Source organism: Paramacrobiotus metropolitanus, unplaced genomic scaffold, assembly GCF_019649055.1.
Source record: "Paramacrobiotus metropolitanus isolate TYO unplaced genomic scaffold, Prichtersi_v1.0 Parri_scaffold0000004, whole genome shotgun sequence".
Lineage (NCBI taxonomy): Eukaryota > Metazoa > Tardigrada > Eutardigrada > Parachela > Macrobiotidae > Paramacrobiotus > Paramacrobiotus metropolitanus.
This window is the reverse complement of record NW_026570224.1, coordinates 3,028,362-3,048,005: the sequence shown is the minus strand read 5'-3', so window position 1 is coordinate 3,048,005 and position 19,644 is coordinate 3,028,362. Positions and strand designations below refer to the sequence as shown.

General features: G+C 39.0%; 3 protein-coding genes across 5 annotated transcripts; 2 read left to right on the top strand and 1 right to left on the bottom strand.

Annotated features, from left to right (window-relative positions):
* The first annotated feature begins 2,041 nt into the window (after positions 1–2,041).
* LOC129601969 (uncharacterized) lies at positions 2,042–5,238 on the top strand. Of its 2 annotated transcripts, XM_055500899.1 has the most exons (8): positions 2,042–2,442; positions 2,788–2,870; positions 3,129–3,450; positions 3,519–3,738; positions 3,800–3,934; positions 3,996–4,185; positions 4,495–4,584; positions 4,654–5,238. In XM_055500899.1, the coding sequence occupies exons 2-8, from the start codon at positions 2,813–2,815 to the stop codon at positions 4,935–4,937; spliced, it is 1,299 nt and encodes a 432-aa protein (XP_055356874.1). In that variant the 5' UTR covers positions 2,042–2,442; positions 2,788–2,812; the 3' UTR covers positions 4,938–5,238. The 2 variants fall into 2 exon arrangements, with proteins under 2 accessions (XP_055356874.1, XP_055356868.1); XM_055500893.1 differs by lacking the exon at positions 2,042–2,442 and having other exon boundaries at positions 2,510–2,870.
* On the bottom strand, positions 4,390–7,681 carry LOC129601985 (DNA polymerase delta subunit 2-like). Of its 2 annotated transcripts, XM_055500919.1 has the most exons (7): positions 7,247–7,681; positions 6,803–7,166; positions 6,235–6,433; positions 6,014–6,097; positions 5,717–5,874; positions 5,509–5,636; positions 4,390–5,441 (listed from the first exon to the last, which is right to left on the bottom strand). In XM_055500919.1, exons 1-7 carry the CDS (start codon positions 7,395–7,397, stop codon positions 5,317–5,319), a joined length of 1,209 nt encoding a protein of 402 aa, XP_055356894.1. In that variant the 5' UTR covers positions 7,398–7,681; the 3' UTR covers positions 4,390–5,316. The 2 variants fall into 2 exon arrangements, with proteins under 2 accessions (XP_055356894.1, XP_055356885.1); XM_055500910.1 differs by having other exon boundaries at positions 4,390–5,636.
* Positions 7,682–8,395: 714 nt separating this feature from the next.
* Positions 8,396–19,092, top strand: LOC129580769 (atrial natriuretic peptide receptor 1-like). The gene is made up of 30 exons (XM_055471433.1): positions 8,396–8,539; positions 8,626–8,984; positions 10,029–11,149; positions 11,292–11,330; positions 11,552–11,576; positions 11,671–11,978; positions 12,168–12,211; positions 12,377–12,415; positions 12,485–12,565; positions 12,632–12,772; positions 12,977–13,076; positions 13,224–13,262; positions 14,101–14,144; positions 14,310–14,348; positions 14,418–14,498; positions 14,567–14,707; positions 14,800–14,850; positions 14,979–15,162; positions 15,260–15,394; positions 15,488–15,575; positions 15,733–15,871; positions 16,054–16,203; positions 16,272–16,448; positions 16,578–16,881; positions 16,990–17,284; positions 17,420–17,639; positions 17,826–17,961; positions 18,360–18,408; positions 18,468–18,609; positions 18,802–19,092. The coding sequence occupies exons 3-30, from the start codon at positions 10,810–10,812 to the stop codon at positions 18,847–18,849; spliced, it is 3,579 nt and encodes a 1,192-aa protein (XP_055327408.1). The 5' UTR covers positions 8,396–8,539; positions 8,626–8,984; positions 10,029–10,809; the 3' UTR covers positions 18,850–19,092.
* The last annotated feature ends 552 nt before the right edge of the window (positions 19,093–19,644 follow it).

Here is a 19,644-nt window from a genome sequence, read left to right as displayed (position 1 = left end):
AACAACGTTCGCCATTCATTTCTTTAATTACGATATCGTACCCGGATTCCATCAGTAAAAAAAACAAACAAAATTAACAAACTTAATACCACTTTAAAAAATACATCAAACACGAAGAAAAATGAAACAAAAGCCATACTCTGGGGTACAATCTAAAATCACAAATTTATTGATCACAAATTTTTTATCCAATTTTTTGGGCGCGCTGGTAATAAAATTCGAAAAAAACACGTTTTATCAACCAAACAAGAAACGTCTGACAATATTGTCGAAAATCTAATCCTTATATTGGTAATCTGGCACCTTCGAAGGCTTTCTTCCACGCATTCATCGTACGATACAGTCGATCACCGCTTGCCACCTTGTATCTGAGCCCATCCAAATGCACTGCAAAAAGAAAATCAGGCAGATATTAAAAAAGCTAACAGTTTTTGCTATATAGCAGATATACAGAAACTCACTCTTTATCGTCTGATGCAATCCAGTTGCACAATTTGCATCATTCCTGTTGGTTGATGTTGCTGATTACTGCCGACCCCGCAGTTTCTTCTGCTCTTCAGTCAACGATATCGTTATTTGCTAAAAAAAACAATCCAACTTTTAATGTTCCTTCATTTCCTTCTTACCTATCGTTTCAAAACTGCTGTAGAATTTTCAGTAATTTCTGAAATACTTAATCAACTGGCTATATAGCCGAAGTGCATTTTAACAATTTACTGTTGTTTCTGATCTAGCGATCAAGTTATCCAGCTCTAGATAAGGAATAAGCGCAAATAATATGTGAGTTTTAATCAGCAATACTGCTTTTATTTTTCAAAGGGTAATATGACTTTTATAGTAAACAAGCTCTAAAACTAATTTCTAATTCTTATTCGTAAACTTACTTTTGAGTAACTCTGCATCATCTGTGGTAGCGACGATATCGTCAAGAATCGGATTCACGTGTTGCGGACTTCGCAGGGCACTAGAGAGTGCGGCTATTTGTCGCAAAATACGACTTTCTTATCGTTTTCTTGGCATCTGCTTTACGTTTTCATCCGGATACGGCCTAATAAATAAGAATGCAAAATTAATATAATGCAATTAGCAAAACAGCTAGCTCAATTAAAACATGCGATATCGCAGATTTCCTGTAATACAAAGCCTACAACCAATAACAACTACAGGAAGCGCAACAGAAGAAATTTGTTTTACTCGTTTACCTTCTGCATGGCAGGCTTTGCTAGGAAAACTTCTTCGTCTTTTTCATCTTCGAGGCTGGCCAAATACAGACGATTATCGTCAAACTGCGCGTTGAAACGGGGTGCCCTGGCAAGAAGAGATGGTCGTAGCGCAGATAGCGGACTAACTAAAGTTCTCCGAACAGTTTAACGAGCTAATGCCTTCGTCGATTCGCACAGGAGGACATGAGCGACAGACTGGCTTATTCAGATTGTCGTGATGTTCCGAAGCAGTCGATCGCCATGTTTGCGATATCGCAGTTGAATTTTTCCAGAAAAGCGAAAACAAAAAATATAATTTCTCAAAACGGGATGACAATAACAAAAAGGAGCTGAAGAACCACGAGTTGAAAGACAAAAATATGGATTCACTCTGCAGCGAAGCAAACAGCCAAACACGACTGAATTTTCAGCTGCAAAAACCATGGCGGGTGCACTGACTTTGAACCAAGCACTACCACGCTACCAACATAATACACTTGCTCTGGTTTGGCTCTGCGGCTTTGGACAGATGTTCGATTTTGCCGAAACATAGATTTCGATAGAATACAGTATTAATTAACACAAAGAATGTGTAACAAGACCATATCGTCAGTGATACTAATAATTTGAATATTTTATAATGAGGGAATGAAGGATAAAGAAAATGTGGATCAATAAAAAGTACAGACTACGCATTAAGATTATTTCCTGATTTTACCCAGTGAGTGGCAGTTAGTCAGCAGATTCAGCACGGGCCTGCACGGCACATGTGCAGCACCTGCTTACTACGGTCTGCGAGCGGCTCAAAAAACAAACAGTGCTAACGCCTGCATTTCGACACACATTGCACACCACTGGACATCTACTGTACGTATAGTTTTTTACCGTGTAGAATCGGGTATACAATGTACTATAATTATACAAAATTATTGGGCATGTATCTGTAATTTTCTGTTTGAGATTTTTAAATATTGCGTTAACTGGCTGTAATAAGTTGGAGTTTATAAATCGTGTATATTTAACATGCTGGACGAAGACACCTGCACTATTGTAACACTGTTATTCGAAGTTATCACGGAAAACTAACCTTACTGTGAAATTCTGAGAGTCGATTCGAAAGGTGTGCATACATACCATACAAACAGACTCAAATGGCAAATGGAATTTTATTTCGCCGGTTCCTGTGTACGGTACTTCACACCCACGGTACAGTGCAATACTATAATTCAACATGCATCTGGTAAGTGTCCAAAACATTGAAAACACGCGCCATGCGGATATTGGCATGGCAAAAATGCACACTGTTCGCGAGCTTGCCACTTCGTAAGGTGTTGCTGTCCGTTGGAATGACAGTACAGTAATTGTTCGTTTTTTGGTATAGTCTTGGTTTTTTATTTTCATACTAAATGCCGTAATAGGTTTTAGGTGCGAATATGATGTGTATGAAGTGCAATATTCGCTAAATTGTATTGGATGCCATACATGAACTTGACACCCATTCCTTGCCTGGAACCATATTATTTTTATTTTGCATATACATATTTACGCGGTTCTACTGGACATAATAATCGTTGTAGTCTTGTAGATGTTGGTAAGCCTTAGGATAAAACATGGACCACGAAAAAGGCAACCAATATTCCAGTGGGGTCTCCAGTCCATCCTGCTTAGGTAGTTTTGAATAATCGTTATTACATAGTAAACAGACCTTTACTGCTTTTTCTCTGTAAAGGAATTTGTGGTTTTATTATAATAGTATGACGTGTTAAAATTTTTTAATTTGTGGCACTGATCGATTATGAAACAAATGTTTAAAAACCATTCATAGTTACGACTGTATAGCGTATCATACCGTACTGTACCGGTTATTAATTTCATAGGCTTTGTTATAATTATTTTTATGCCATAAATTAAGATTTATTGTCGTAGATGATGTTGAACAACCAATACCGGCACCATTTCCGACGCCCACCGAAGAATCCCATGACTCTGCCGAGCCTGCACCAACTAACCCAAAACGGTTATGGGTATTGTCAATAATCATGCTGTTGCTGTACGTCACGCTCGGCACCGGTGCTGCCCAACTGACCAACTTGGCGTTCGCCGATACCAGTCTTCATTTCAAAGCTCCCTATTTATTTACCATGATCAAAATGATGTTCCGTGCACAAGCATTGACGTTCTATTTCATTGGGAACACGTGTACAAAACTGTTACGTCGAAGGAAGATTGATTTAGCAAAAACGTGGAGGTATTTTATTTAAAACATGGGGCGAGAGATTTTCTCAGTTTTTGTGTTGCTGGTAATTTATTTGGCAGGAGGTGCAAAAGCATTATCGGCGAGGACGGGATTACATGGAGACTCGTGGTATACCGTTTTGGGCCAGCGGCCATTTTCAATTTGGCAGTCCAAATATTATATACGCTCTCGATGGCCAATCTCACAGCTTCCGTCGCAACTGCCTTGAGTGCACCCTCTGTCGCAGTTTCCTACTTGTTCTCCTGGTTCTTTTTGAAACAGCCGGCGCTGGCGCTTAAGGTAGAAAGCATCCTGTCCTTACTGTTAAGAAATAAGCAGTAAAATAATTATGTTGTTCCAGATTTTATTTGTGGGAGTGGCCTTTGCCGGCGTAGGTCTAATTACATACGACAGTTTTGCGAAAACCATCACTACCAGTTCTGTTGTTGGTATTGTTTGTGTTCTGCTATCCGATTTGTGCTTATCGTCGTACCAGGTACCTTCTGCAATGTGCTTTTATTATATCTTCCTTAATTGTTCATGATTACGTTTCTTAGCTGGCTTTCAAAAAAGCATTTCCAAAGGGAGATTTTGGTCAAGTGTCCTTTGCAGTAACCGGGATGTTTCTCGTTATGTGCCTGATTTACTGGCCAGTGCCGGTAGCTTTGAAATGTACCGGTGTGGAAGTTTACGATATCCGGCTACTTCCGTACGGCATTCTTTTCGGCGCATGGATATGTTCTTCATGTAAGTGCAACCATGTAATCGTTCTGATGACGGAGGGCCAAAGTCTACGTTGGAATGTTCATACTTTACTGGATGCGGAGCACTTCTAATGTTGTGTTCTGCCAGTTTTTGATCACCAGTTTTACAATACTTCCGTTATACATCGAAGAGCTGATTTTAAATCAGAAAATCATTGCTGAACTGGTTCATAATGATGATAAAAATTTTATAATTAACCATATGGTAAGTCAGAAAGCTCATCAACAATGCAACTACAGATCTGAAAATGTGGTAGTGTACATTGTGGTTCACAATTGCGCTTGCTTGTAGTGGCTGCACTGGTCTATGGATACGGTCTGGTACTGTCCACTCCGTTTTTTATGTCCCTTAGCGAGCTGCTTATAATGGTGACCAATATCGGTATGCAACATTGTCCCAATTGTTTTCCGATTTTGCATATTCAGTAATATTCTGTTACGTGGTTTGCAGTTTTTGATTCTGCTGTAAGGAAAGTATCCATATCCGCTGCCCAGATTGGCGGTTCGCTGTTGATTGGTGTCGCTTTTATTGTGGTCATTCTGCCGGACAATCTGTTACGTATTCGGAAGCTGTTCAGATGTTTCTACGAAGACACGCAACCGGCATCTGTGGAGGCGGGAGAGTTGAAACCACACACAGAAATTTCCTGTGCCGTTGATGCGGCTTCTAACACCGGTGCTGACAAGACAAAACCACCAGCAGATCCAGAAAAAACACAAGATAAAGGAGACTGAAGTTTTGTACACACAGAAATTAGCAAACTGTTTGTACAGCAGTGTTCCTGACAGTTAACAGGCCTTCGCGGTGGTAATTAATATACTGGTCTCACATGATATAAAGGACTGCTGGCGTCGATCACATGGCTGGAAGATGGATATTACATGACATTCTATTTCTAGTCATGGTTTCCGGCGCATCTCGCGTTCGGATGTGCAGTAAAAATGGATAATGTTGTGTGCATGATCGTTGAGTGGCTTTTGTGTACTGGAAATTTCATGACCGGCAACGAAAACATTTGCATTTCAGTAGGTATAGTTTTTGTGGCCGCCACAAAAAAAATTCATTGCATTATGAGACATGTGTTTGTCACTACAAATATAGTAACATCTCACATTAGTGCGATTTTTGTGGCGGACACAGAAAAACGCATAGTGGCAATGTGGTGGGAATTTTGTGACAACCACACAAACAGATATGTTTCACGGAAATTAATATAATTTCCACAAAAGGATAGCAGCCTACGCAAAAAAAGATAAAAAACACGGATAAATTTGCGATCATACGCTGTTGGGAAATATTTTTTACCTAACGTATCAGGCGCCGTGGGCGCCATGTGGCCCCAGTGTAAGGTCTGTTCCAGAATGTCCAGTGGATCATTTGTACGACAATTTTTATAAATGTCGCTTACATTCTGACCAGACGTTCCCAGTACGCTAGTTGAAACGATTCACATGTTAACACTGCATAAAATCGTGACAAAGATTAGCCGAAAGTTTAAGGCTAATTTCTGTACCGTATGCACTGGAGATCAAATCGGAAGGGATTAGTGACCAGGTGCAGACCAGCCGATTTGTTGCACAGTGGAAACATACTGACATGCAATGGCTGTTGGGGCAAGAGCAAGTTGGCTGGATCTTTACTTCCGGGCATAATATAAACGTCTACGTGGCGCTACGAAAGTAAGAAACCATGCGGATATGTACTGCTTTATTACATGGGAAAGCATTGACATAATTATGGGCAAGCATTGTACAGAAATATATATCAAACGTTTTGCGGTAAGAGAAATGACTGATCCATAGAAACTTACAACCAATGATGCAAGAGTTGCATCCACATTCTGCATTTTTTCCACACTCCCTTCCAATGATTTATGCCGGGACAGGTGTCGCGTCTACAAGTTGAGACTTAGTTTGTAACGATATGTAAAACTACACAAGCGAATCAGTATATAAAATTACATAAGAGAATCGTAAAAATGCAGTACATGGTAAAAATTTGAAAGAGATGTGCTGGTCGTGCTGCTCATACTTTTACAGAGAGTTTCTGTCGCTCTTCAAGATCCACTTCTATGAGATCACCAGCAATAATCACAGCAGCAACACAGGCCATTTTCTGTCTCTGCTTTTCATCTCCAGTTCGACCAGCGAGTAAATCTATACATGAATCCACAGGAAAGGTGCTCGTATTACTGCGGCCAAGACCCAATCCAGAAAAGAACGCAAGGTAACTGCATAACAATTTCAAACATTCATCAGCGTAACTGTTTGCGAACTACACCTTAAACAATCTTAACCTACGAAACACAGCCTTACGAAACATGAAATTTAACAACCGACAGTTTCGAAATGTGATGATTTTTTAATTTACATCTATTATTCTGTCTAGGGTGTAGTTTATGTGAACACACGGCACCAGAAATGATAGAAATATGATAAATTTGTTAATACAATACTATCTCGCCCGTAATTCACTCTGGGTATTTAAAGTAATAACATTAGTACCGGAAATATAACATAATTCGGATAGAAATGTCGTAAAATAACTGTTAACTTGCGACGGCTTTTGATAATCAAGAAATGCCGTCTCGTACACACACCAGTCAGACTCGGGAAGATCAAAATGCGGCTGCGGCGGCATGCCCAGAAACCTGTAGTCCTCCACGACGAACGCTCCAGTACCGTTTTTCCATCCAATCAGCGCCGCAATGACCCCCGTGACCACCATCGGAAGATCCAGCTTCTTTCCAACAACGATGATTCGCTGCGATTCATCCTCTATATATAGGGTGTCAGTGTCACTAGTGTAGCGTTGTAGCACAATCTGTCCATGAATTTCAAAGTCTTCGTGCATTTCCCGCAAGATGTTGGGCTTTAGCTCCATCTCCTTGTAGAGTGTTCCAATCAGGCATACTGTCTCGTTCTCCACGACGTCGCTCACGGTACATACTCTGTACTTGTGCCCTGTAGTGGATAAATCAGTAGTTGCAGATAAAAGGACTCCACAGAGCACGTGATTTGGATTGCCAACGCTTTGGACTTACCCCATGTCGCTTCAACCACCGATAACATGCGAGGTTTCAGCACAGTCAATCGCTGATAATACAACTGAGCAAACTGAGCATTAACTGTTGTCGCATAGCGAGTACGAAAAACTTCGCTCTTATCAATAATATTACCACCCTTCCGGGACATTATAACTCAGAAAAAAAGTGAACCAACTTATAACAAAAACATGTCGTAATAGTAGGCGGATGGACGTTCTAATAAATATGGAAATATGTGGTTCATAACGGTCACAAAGACTACATGCTGCAAGTAATTTCGGAACACAGCTGCCGTACGAGGGCGATATGCAGTATGTTGTAGTGTAATGTTTTCTTGTGGCCGCCACAAAAAAACTCTAATTATGCCTGTAGTGTAATGTTTTCTTGTGGCCGCCACAAAAAACTCATTATGCCTGTAGTGTAATGTTTTCTTGTGGCCGCCACAAAAAAACTCTAATTATGCTTGTAGTGTAATGTTTTCTTGTGGCCGCCACAAAAAAACTCATTATGCCTGTAGTGTAATGTTTTCTTGTGGCCGCCACAAAAAAACTCTAATTATGCCTGTAGTGTAATGTTTTCTTGTGGCCGCCACAAAAAACTCATTATGCCTGTAGTGTAATGTTTTCTTGTGGCCGCCACAAAAAAACTCTAATTATGCTTGTAGTGTAATGTTTTCTTGTGGCCGCCACAAAAAAACTCATTATGCCTGTAGTGTAATGTTTTCTTGTGGCCGCCACAAAAAAACTCTAATTATGCCTGTAGTGTAATGTTTTCTTGTGGCCGCCACAAAAGAATCTAATTATGATTGTAGTGTAATGTTTTCTTGTGGCCGCCACAAAAAAACTCTAATTATGCTTGTAGTGTAATGTTTTCTTGTGGCCGCCACAGAAAAAATCTAATTATGCTTGTAGTGTAATGTTTTCTTGTGGCAAAAAAAATTGTAGAAAAAATCTAATTATGCCTGGGATGAGATAATTGGATCAAAATGTCATTTTGATCGACAACCCGCTCTAGATGGCGGTTGTCTAGAGCAACTGGCTTGGACCAAGGGTAAATGTACAACTTAACAAGGAACGAACTGTTGACGAGACTGTGGCCCCTATGAAAATCATAATCTGAAAAAAAGTTAGTACTGTTAGCGAACTAATGTTGCACTACAGTGCACTGGTCAGTTTTCAGCTACCTGTTTTACTGCGGCATAGTGCATACTGCATAGTTACAAGTCATACGCGTCCGAGTTTTGCTGATTGGTCAGCAGAGCATCTTGATGCACAGATGCAAAATAAAAACGTAAAGTATGAGATTTTACTACATAAAAATGCAAGATTTTACTTGTACACATTTTGTTACAAAAGTAATATTCCAGCCATTTCCAGGTACACCGCGCTATCCAACGGATGAATGCGCAGCGACATTGTTTTCCTTTGCTTTGGATTAATTGTCAGTTGCCTCTTGGAGAGCGTCCTGGTGGGGCTGCTTCTGGCCAAAACGCATGTCCCGCAAAAGCGCACACAAACCCTCCTATTCAGCCAGTGTGCGACTATCTGCACCCGCAACGATCAAATGTGCCTTCTCTTCCGTATGGGAAACGTCCGCACCAATCTGCTGCTGCATGTGACACTCAAGGCGTATTTGATGAGAGATACTGGAGAGTTCCACAGTTGTCAATATGGGTGGAACTTATGGAAAATGGGTCTTCATTCAAGAAGGGTATTATGGTCTTTATTCAAGAAGGGTATTACATAGTACTGATAGTAGTAGTGGTTACATATAGTAGTGGAGATATATATATACATATATATATATATATATAAAGGAGACTGTAATATCCATCTTCAAGGCTAGTGATGGTTGACTGACAGGTGCCTGAGGCAGGTGTCCGCGACATATTATTCTGTGATACGCGCAAACTGTAATCGGCGAAATAATTAAAAACAATTTTTGCCACTTTGCACTCATGCCGAAATTTGCAATCATTCAGCTATGCATACCAGATGGATATTTAAATCAATCTAATGACATACTTGTATATCTACTGTGGATATGACGCAGTGCCCTTGATACAAGGTATTGCGATCTTTAAGGTTCCGTAATTATTCCGCTGATCCTTACTAGTAACCGCAGACTGTTACAGTTAGTCAAAATGGCTTCTTGCTAATTTACTCCGCTTCTTGGTTACTTAGTTTTCGATGACAAATGCAATTAACTAATTGGGACAAGTTCTTTATTTGATTGTGTTTACTGAGTTGTGCTCGCTGATGTAAATATTGTGAATAAAAATTTATTTATTAATTAGTACGAATACTTAAAATTAACATACTTACAAAAAAGGGGGAAATTAAAAACCGAGATACTTTGTAATTAAGTTGTACAATTTGTATTAACTGAGTAATTGTACTGAAGATTTTTAACTCATTATGAGAGTGCCGCTGTTCTGTTGAATTTCAGAAACTTAAATATTATGATATTCTGATATGGTATTGTTCCTCAGTCAAATAAAATTGATACAGTACAGGAGCCAATTACGGATGTAAATATACTTATATTATATCGTTTTTAACCAAGTCTAGGACCGGTGTCATGCCATGAGTGTAACGGGAGCACGGTAAATGGTAAAAGCAATTCTGGGCAAATAATTCATGGGATTACTTCCAGTAGCAAAGCGTGAAATTTTATCCCGTTTCTTGCAGAGGCATTTAAACAGTAACAGCCTAAACTTATATTTTCATAGGCGATAAGCGTTGTCCAGTAGATTCAGTAGCCGTTTCTTGTGCTTTAGATTACACTTCCTGTTACATCGGGAATAACCGAAAGGGTATAATGCACTAAAACGAAAGAAGTGCACAGAACCCAGGAGCGAAGGCGGTGGATGTCCTTAGACTCCTTACTATCATCTCGGTTGTTCCCTAGTGGAAATGCTGTAGATACCCTCCAAAGGTCGACAGATCATTCTTCTTTACAGTCAGCTGTAAAGAATTCCACGGCATAACGTGGCACACAGCTTCCATGGAAATAACCCCCGCTGCCATCCGGAATACGATTGTTGACGGTAGTACTGCGGTCTCTTGAGATGATGAATGAATTCCCAAACGAAAACCGTGATTAATTAAGGCTGTGTAATGGCATAATTATATCTACCGCTACAGCAACTGCATTGGTGTTTGTAAAGGGCGAATGACTGAGAAGAATGCAAAGCAGGCGTGGCATTCCCGTTTCTACCGGCAAAGATCGGATTCGCGAAACTTGTTACTTATTTTCCGCTTTGTTGTTTCTAGTCTAAAACGTTTCCGGCGCGATACATGAAAGGTTTTTCGAATGCTTTGTTTCATTTACTCATTTTCAATTCGATGCAAGCTGGACGTACACAATTGCGCTAACATCACACTTACGCTCTTCGCAAATAAGTTATGACACTATATTTTGTGACCTTTACGGAGATATCTGTTTACGGGTTCTGCAGTAAGCAGATTATTGCTGTAATGATTCGCTGATACTGGTTTCTTTGTGATTTCTATGCAATACTCAGCTAGCCCCGAGATATTATATTACCGCAACTACCGATGACGTTAAGGTCAGTATCGTTAACTGCATCCGCATTATTTTTGGTGAACGTATGTCAGATAATGCTCGTTGATATGCACAATGCGACACTTAACCTCACCATGGTCAGTTATGGATTAACGCCTCCAACAATTTTATCGTCAATCCCCTTGGTTGGACCTGGTTTCGACATAGGTCTGGAGAAATTAAACAGAACATACGGTTACAATGTTGATCATTTATATTTGAGTCCGAAAAAGGCAGTTACTTGTTCTGATCTTGCGGATTATGTGGATGTGGTGTCAGAATTTTACTACACAAAGCGTAATCCCACGAATCCATTTATTCTTATTCCCCCAGGTATTCGACTGTTTTATTTTGCAAGCACCTATGGGTCTAAATTGCTTAAAAGACCCTTAGTTATTTTCTTTATAAATCTACACTCCTCCAGCTGGCTGTAAAAAAGCACAAGAACATCTTTACGATCAATTTTTTGTTAAAGGATGTGATGATTTGATGCCACTGGGCAAATTGGCAAGAGGTATGTGTAGGGCAAGGATATAATATTGTGTCCAGGTGTGAACTAATTTCTGATTTCAATGGTAAAAAAAGATTTGACACGATCTGCGATGAATGCATTGTCAAGTTAAACCATTTAAATAATTTAAATAAGGTATGTATAAACAACTGGGCGAAATCGATGCAAGTAGTTGACTATGTTTCGCCAAATTTTGTTTTACGGCTAAATTTTTTGATTTACAGAATGGAATGTACTTATGCTTACCAGGTAATTTTATAAGCAAAACTCTCGAAAATATGAAATATTATGAATATATGAATACAGGACACTGTTTATTTTTTGTAAGAAGTTTTATTTTTAGCGGGCTATCGTATGAACAGTTGCGAAACAGGAGAAATTATCCTACGACGATTAATAATGGCCCCATGCAACTGGCTATGTTTGCCGAGGTGTTTGTTAATATCTTCAGTTATTTTTCTTGGACCTCTATTGGTGTTTTATTGGATACCGGGGCAATGGCACCGTTTTTCAAGTTGTGGCCGACTGGACTTCTTAATATTGTGACCCAAAAGAAAAACAGTAACATCACTCTATATCGCTTTGAATTCGATTCAAGCAAATCGGTAGCGTACTCTGATCTTTTGATCGAGGTTAAAAAAGTTAGCCGGGGTATGTATCAAACTGTTAATTGCATAATTTTTATTAATTTCAGAACTTATGCAATAAAATATTGTGCTATTCCAAAACATAATAAAATTCGCCATAAAACCCGTTCGTCTTACGCTTTGGACTAAATATTCGTACATGATAAAAAAGCCTTAATTAGAAATCTTTAATACATATGTTTCATAATTGCAGTGGTTATTCTTTCAAGCACGCCAAAAATCGTTCGAAAATTTATGGTAAGCAAAATCGGTGCATCGTTTAGTTGACGAGTACCAATGGGCAATAATAGTAAATATTACGAATTAAAGCACCAAATTCAGTCATAGTAGTCACTAATTCTATCTGTCTATATTGCGATTATAGAACTATATATAGATATATACGTACTAATTTTGTAACAGATACAAGCTGCAAAAATGGGAATGACAAATGGTGAATACGTAAGTACTTGTCAATCTGTGCGCTACGCCCCGTTTTGCTTATTGTTATTTGTACATCGTTGCATTTAGGTGTATTTTGCTGTTGAACCACTGAGGAATAACAGATATTTTGGGAATTTAACTTGGCAGTACTATGATTCGGATGACCTGGTATAATATATACGGTGTGCATGCCACGAATTGCTGTTTGGTTCAACTTCAGTAAGATGTTTTTAGATTGGAATGGAAGCTTTTCGAAGCCTGAAACAACTGGCTCCGTGCTACAACGAACGACTGAACAATGATCCAACGTTATTCGACCAGCTCATCCAGCGGTCTCGGCAAGATTTCAATTTTACGTACCCCAAATCTGAGCCGGTCTGTGTCTGCACATTATACTGCGAAAACAGTATTTTTGCAGTGTACTCTAGTGACCTTACTGACGTATAAATGATTTTAATTTGCATTGCACAAACGCCAATTTTATCGTCAATCCTTGGTTGGAACAGGCATCGAGGTCTGGAGAAATTAAACAGAACATACGGTTACAATGTTGATCATTTATATTTGAGTCCGAAAAAGGCAGTTACTTGTTCTGATCTTGCGGATTATGTGGACGTGGTGTCAGAATTTTACTACACAAAGCGTAATCCCACGAATCCATTTATTCTTATTCCCCCAGGTACAGTATTCGACTGTTTTATTTTGCAGGCACCTAAGGGTCTAAGTTACTTAAAAGACCCTTAGTTATTTTTATATAAATCTACACCCCTCCAGCTGGCTGTAAAAAAAGCACAAGAGCATCTTTATGATCGATTTTTTGTTAAAGGATGTGATGATTTGATTCCACTGGGCAAATTGGCAAGAGGTATGTGTAGGGTAAGGATATAATAATGTGTCCAGGTGTGAACTAATTTCTGATTTCAATGGTAAGAAAAAGATTTCACACGATCTGCGATGAATGCATTGTCAAGTTAAACCATTTAAATAATTTAAGTAAGGTATGTATAAACAACTGGGCGAAATCGATGCAAGTAGTTGACTATGTTTCGCCAAATTTTGTTTTACGGCTAAATTTTTTTATTTACAGAATGGAATGTACTTATGCTTACCAGGTATGCTTATAAGCAAAACTCTCGAGAATATGAAATATTATGAATATATGAATAGAGGACACTGTTTATTTTTTGTAAGAAGTTGTATTTTTAGCGGGCTGTCGTATGAACAGTTGCGAAACAGAAGAAATTATCCTACGACGATTAATAATGGCCCCATGCAACTGGCTATGTTTGCCGAGGTGTTTGTTAATATCTTCAGTTATTTTTCTTGGACCTCTATTGGTGTTTTATTGGATACCGGGGCAATGGCACCGTTTTTCAAGTTGTGGCCGACTGGACTTCTTAATATTGTGACCCAAAAGGAAAACAGTAACATCACTCTATATCGCTTTGAATTCGATTCAAGCAAATCGGTAGCGTACTCTGATCTTTTGATCGAGGTTAAAAAAGTTAGCCGGGGTATGTATCAAACTGTTAATTGCATAATTTTTATTAATTTCAGAACTTATGCAATAAAATATTGTGCTATTCCAAAACATAATAAAATTCGCCATAAAACCCGTTCGTCTTACGCTTTGGACTAAATATTCGTACATGATAAAAAAGCCTTAATTAGAAATCTTTAATACATATGTTTCATAATTGCAGTGGTTATTCTTTCAAGCACGCCAAAAATCGTTCGAAAATTTATGGTAAGCAAAATCGGTGCATCGTTTAGTTGACGAGTCCCAATGGGCAATAACAGTAAATATTACGAATTAAAGCACCAAATTCAGTCATAGTAGTCACTAATTCTATCTACCTATATTGCGATTATAGAACTATATATAGATATATACGTACTAATTTTGCAACAGATACAAGCTGCAAAAATGGGAATGACAAATGGTGAATACGTAAGTACTTGTCAATCTCTGCGCTACGCCCCGTTTTGCTTATTGTTATTTGTACGTCGTTGCATTTAGGTGTATTTTGCTGTTGAACCACTGAGGAATAACAGATATTTTGGGAATTTAACTTGGCAGTACTATGATTCGGATGACCTGGTATAAAATATACGGTGTGCATGCCACGAATTGCTGTTTGGTTCGACTTGCACGTAAGATGTTTTTAGATTGGAATGGAAGCTTTTCGAAGCCTGAAACAACTGGCTCCGTGCTACAACGAACGACTGAACAATGATCCAACGTTATTCGACCAGCTCATCCAGCGGTCTCGGCAAGATTTCAATTTTACGTACCCCAAATCTGAGCCGGTCTGTCTGCACATTATACTGCGAAAACAGTATTTTTGCAGTGTACTCTAGTGACCTTACTGACGTATAAATGATTTCCTTTTAATTTGCAGCCAAACGCATTCGTAATTGCTGCACATGAATCAACAGAAATGCTGGGAATGGTACGTAGCACTTATTTTTCGTTCGTCGTTTTCTACGCAAAATACTGTATTTATGAATAATTGCACAAACGTGCTGAAACGAAACAGATAGAAAAAGCTTTCGTTTGGTAACATTTGCAATGTCACAGATTTTAAATCACACTCTGAACGAGAATCCGGACTTAATATGGGACGGACAATACCTAGCGTCACAGTTTCTTAACAGAACCTTCACTCTGGAGTATGAGGATGCATTTATTGACGATGTAGGAGAAAGGAGAAGTAATTACTGCATAAGCGCCATGAACATCTCCACAAAACTTCTTGAGGCAAGTGCCTTTTAATTTATTGTTACCTCAACTTATGCCAGATATTGGCACTGCAATGTTAGCCGGTTATTATTAATAAACGGTTGCAATCCAATAGCCAGCGTTTTACTATGATGCTCGCCGACGACTCATTAAGCAGATGGTTGCCCAGGTAGACTGGGGCAACGCCGACAGCGTGCCGCCAAAAAATAGACCCAGATGTGGCTATTTGGATAACGACGTAATTTGTCTGCTAAGTGAGTCGCTGCTTGGAAGAATGGTCGAACACGCCAACAGAACTATTTCCCCCATAGGACTTATTAATTTATTGAAACGTTCTGTATTTTTAGGTGGCAATACCTTAATTTATCTGGTGGCGGGACTGACAATCGTGATGCTCTTTATAATTTTAATTGGATCGTTTATATGCTGCAACCGGTAAGTATCAGTTCGCGACTAAACTGACCTTTTTCTTGAGCACTGCTATCACGAGTGCTATGCTACTATTATTCAAAGGTGTTGGCCATTACATATATGCTTAAAAATAAGTAGCAGTTTTCTCAGCAAATTAAACTAATTCGAGGTGGTTTTACAGACGAATTAAAAGAGAGACAGCCGCCTTTTGGGACGATTGGTGGAGGGTTGACGTCAAGCTGTTGGAATTTATGCATCGAACAGGATTATCATTTTCCAAGAATTTCACTGATCTTGTGACGATAGGAACAAAATCTCAGGTACATGTACTTCTTAATTTATAACCAACAGATCTATAGATTTGGCGTATAAATAAAGATACATATGTATATATATGTTACTCGTACTTGCTCTAAATTCAGCACGTAAACCACTTAAATGTTAAACTTCCAGCAATATCAGTATGTCCGTTTGTCAAATTAATGAATGAATCGAAGAGCAGATCTTTCATGGAAGCTTGCGAACTCGATTTCTTCGCGGATCTTATGCCCTTTACAAAGGCATTCCCGTATGGACAACTCAAAGCACTGTAACGAACCTAAACGAGGCAGGCAAATTTCCACATTCCGATGCCCGGAAGCTGCTATGGGATGTAAGAGCCCATTTGTAACACATTTCCGATATTAAAATTGTCTGATTTTGTCATCCCGTTCCGTGAAGTTAAAAGGATTAATCCATTTAAACATCGTCCGCCTAATTGGGATTACCGTCGATTCGCAAAAGTTTTGGCTGCTAAGTGAATACTGTGCCAAAGGATCATTAAACGACATTCTGCACGCTTGTGGGTTTGAACTGGATGTGGACTTCAAATGCTCGTTTCTGCATGATCTGATCATGGTACAGTAATGGTCATCTCAATGCGGCAATTGAATACCGACATTTATAGCGTGTCTCAAAGTGTAGTGCACCTGTAAACTGTACATAAAATTAAAAATTTTTGTATTGACAAGAAGCTTTATTTCGCAGGGATTAAAAGAAATACATGCCTCTCCCCTAAAGTATCACGGATTCCTTGTACCGGAAGCCTGCTTGATCGACGCAAGGTTTACACTAAAGATCGGCTATTTGGGGTTCGAGCGGCTAATGCGAAACATAACAAAATGGTCACCTGCCGACAATGTATCAGAACTATTCTCTGTGACAAGTGTGACAGAACTGGTCAACATTGCTAATAAGTCGTCGGAAAAAAAGCTGCCCAATTGGCACACTTCCCAAAGAAGAGATCTTGCAAGCTTTGGTAGAATCGGAACGTTTCTATTTGATTCTTACGGTAATGACAATAAAAATGGATTAGACGAAAACGGATTAGGTGATGCCCTCCTACTTTCAAAGCCTGAAGGATTTTTTTCTTAAAATTAATTACGACATTTGTTTACAGAAGCCTCCGTCCAAGCAGCAGATGCGGCAGCAATGCCGGCGCCGCAAATTGATCAGTACCTGCTGATCTTCAAGACATGCAAAGATGTAATCCATCACCGTGACCTTTGCGCTAACGACATCATTAAAGAATTACGAAACAAACTGGGCGAGCGCAATACAAACCTAATGACACGAATGCAAAATATGTTAGACAAATATGCAAATCGGTTGGAAAATCTTGTACTGGACCGGACTAAAGTTTTGCTGGCCGAGCAGGAAAACTGTGACAAGCTTCTCAGAGAACTTCTTCCCACGTAAGACACTGATGTAATCATAAATAAAAACAGTAACGTGAGATTCATTAATCATTAATAAATATAGATATAATGGGTTAGCATCGTTTGCTCATATCACGAACATCAAAAGTAAAACCTCTGGACTTTATTTAGATCTCTGGTGGAGAAATTGCGGAAAGGCGCACCTGTCAAAGCCGAGTTGTACGAATCGGCAACACTTTACTTCGGGTCTCTATTTGGCTTCCAAGTGTTCATTCAGCAGCATTCGCCGATCGAAATTGCTCAGCTCCTGAACAGCGTCTACACCGCACTTGATCTTATTCTTCCAGGGTTTTCTGTGTTCAAAATGGAAACTATTGCGGATAGCTATTTGGTTAGTACTAGCCTGAATAACAACTCTGCACGCAAATCATTGCAGCTATCATCTAATAATAGCGCTAGCATAGGACACGGAACCGACAGCTTTACATGTACAAATCAAAATTATAAAATCAGAGCGTTTACGGCCGAAAACCAGAATAAATGTTTGGCGTGCCTAAAATAAATTTGACGTTTGAAGGTTGTAAGTGGGATTCCTGAGCGTAATGAAAACAGGCATGCAAAGGAGATATGCAATTTAGCTCTGCGCTTCCGGGAAACATTTCAAGTCTTTACTGACAAATACGGCCTGCAATTAAGGAGTGGCATTAATTCAGGTATTTCTGTCAATAACAGGGCCAGCTAATTAAAATTGGGTCGATAGAATTGCATATCGCACGGCTCAACTTGCACTGACTTCTTTCGAAATGCTACCATATTATGGAAATACGCTGTAGAAACCGGCCCAAATGTAATTTAATCAAGGCCAATGAATGATGCAAATTAATCTTCTACATTTACAAAAATTTATTTATTATAATTTTTTAAAACTCATTGTGAAAACGAACGTTATATTAACGTTATTTATAGTATGTGCAAATGCAGTACATTTATCTAGGAGGATATTCATTTTCATTCACATGCAGTACATTTTTCAAATGCAGTACATTTCATTACGTAGATGGTTAAACCATGGCAAACTATGCCATGGTTAAACTGTAGTGGTTGTTCACAGGGCCATGTGCAGCTGGTATCGTTGGATTCAAATGTCCAAGATTCTGCATGTACGTTATACCGATAAACTATTAATGTACAATTAACCAGTACTAATTTTAATTTGCAGATTTGGTGATACCGTAAATACGGCATCACGCATGGAGAGTCACGGATTACCATCAAAAATCCATGTCAGCGCTGGTACCGCTGGATTGATGCTCACAGAGAGCACGGTGGTTCTAGTACAACGGGGGATTATTTTTGTGAAGGTACGCATGTCAATACTCGCGTCGTCGCATAGCTTTATCAGCGCGACATTCTAATTTTAACCGTGACGGTTACAAGATCAAATTAATTTTATTTTGTGTTAACTAGATACAGTCCTAACTGTACCTTGATGCGATTATAAGTGACAGCACATGTGATTCATTGTGTATATTCAATCCGATTTTTAATTTTAGGGAAAGGGCGAGTGTATTACCTACTGGCTCGAAAAACCAGAAGGATGAGACAAGAAATTAATTAAGGAAGTTTTTCACTGGTTTTAGAACCAGTACATACTAAATACTTTGCCGTATAAGGAGAGCGAGAGATTTGTTAGTATGGGTGGACGATTTGTAAATACGTCAATTGCGGTTTGTGTTGATAATTATTTTGTTGTTACCTTTTTCGATCAGAGAAGTCCCATTGGGATTGACCTTAACATGTAAGACTTAGCAGTTAGTATCAATTCTGCAACAATATTACCACACGAGCAACTTGCAATGAATAATTCAATTTTTTTCTGAAAAGCCTCTGTAGTGCACAATAACTGCGTTTTGAAATTCAAGTCTAACATATACGTGGTCGATCAGATACTGGATCATACCTTAGATACCTATGCAAGAACATCTTAAAAGCATTCGAACTTGAAAACATTCTCTTCGGAGCACAGCCATTTCAACGAGAAGCGCACAGAATGCTTGTATTATACGAATAAAATTAATTTGTATACGTATACGTACCTACAGTAGGTCAGTTTTTGCTGTGTTGCTGACCTCGAACCGGCATCGCCGCACTTCTTTTTTAAGATTCGTTCTCCAGTCATTTTCGATTTATCGACTCTCAGTCGACATGAACTTGCTTTGTAAATAATTGTACATAAGTTGAATAACATAACCGAAAAAACTACCTTCCGTGCCTTGCTTTCGAGTGTAAGGGGATTGGATAAGATGCTCACAACCAGAAACCCGGAAAAATGGAAGATGGAAAACGTCGCGTCTGTGTATGTACCATGCTGATTATGCATAAATAAAGTGTTTTAT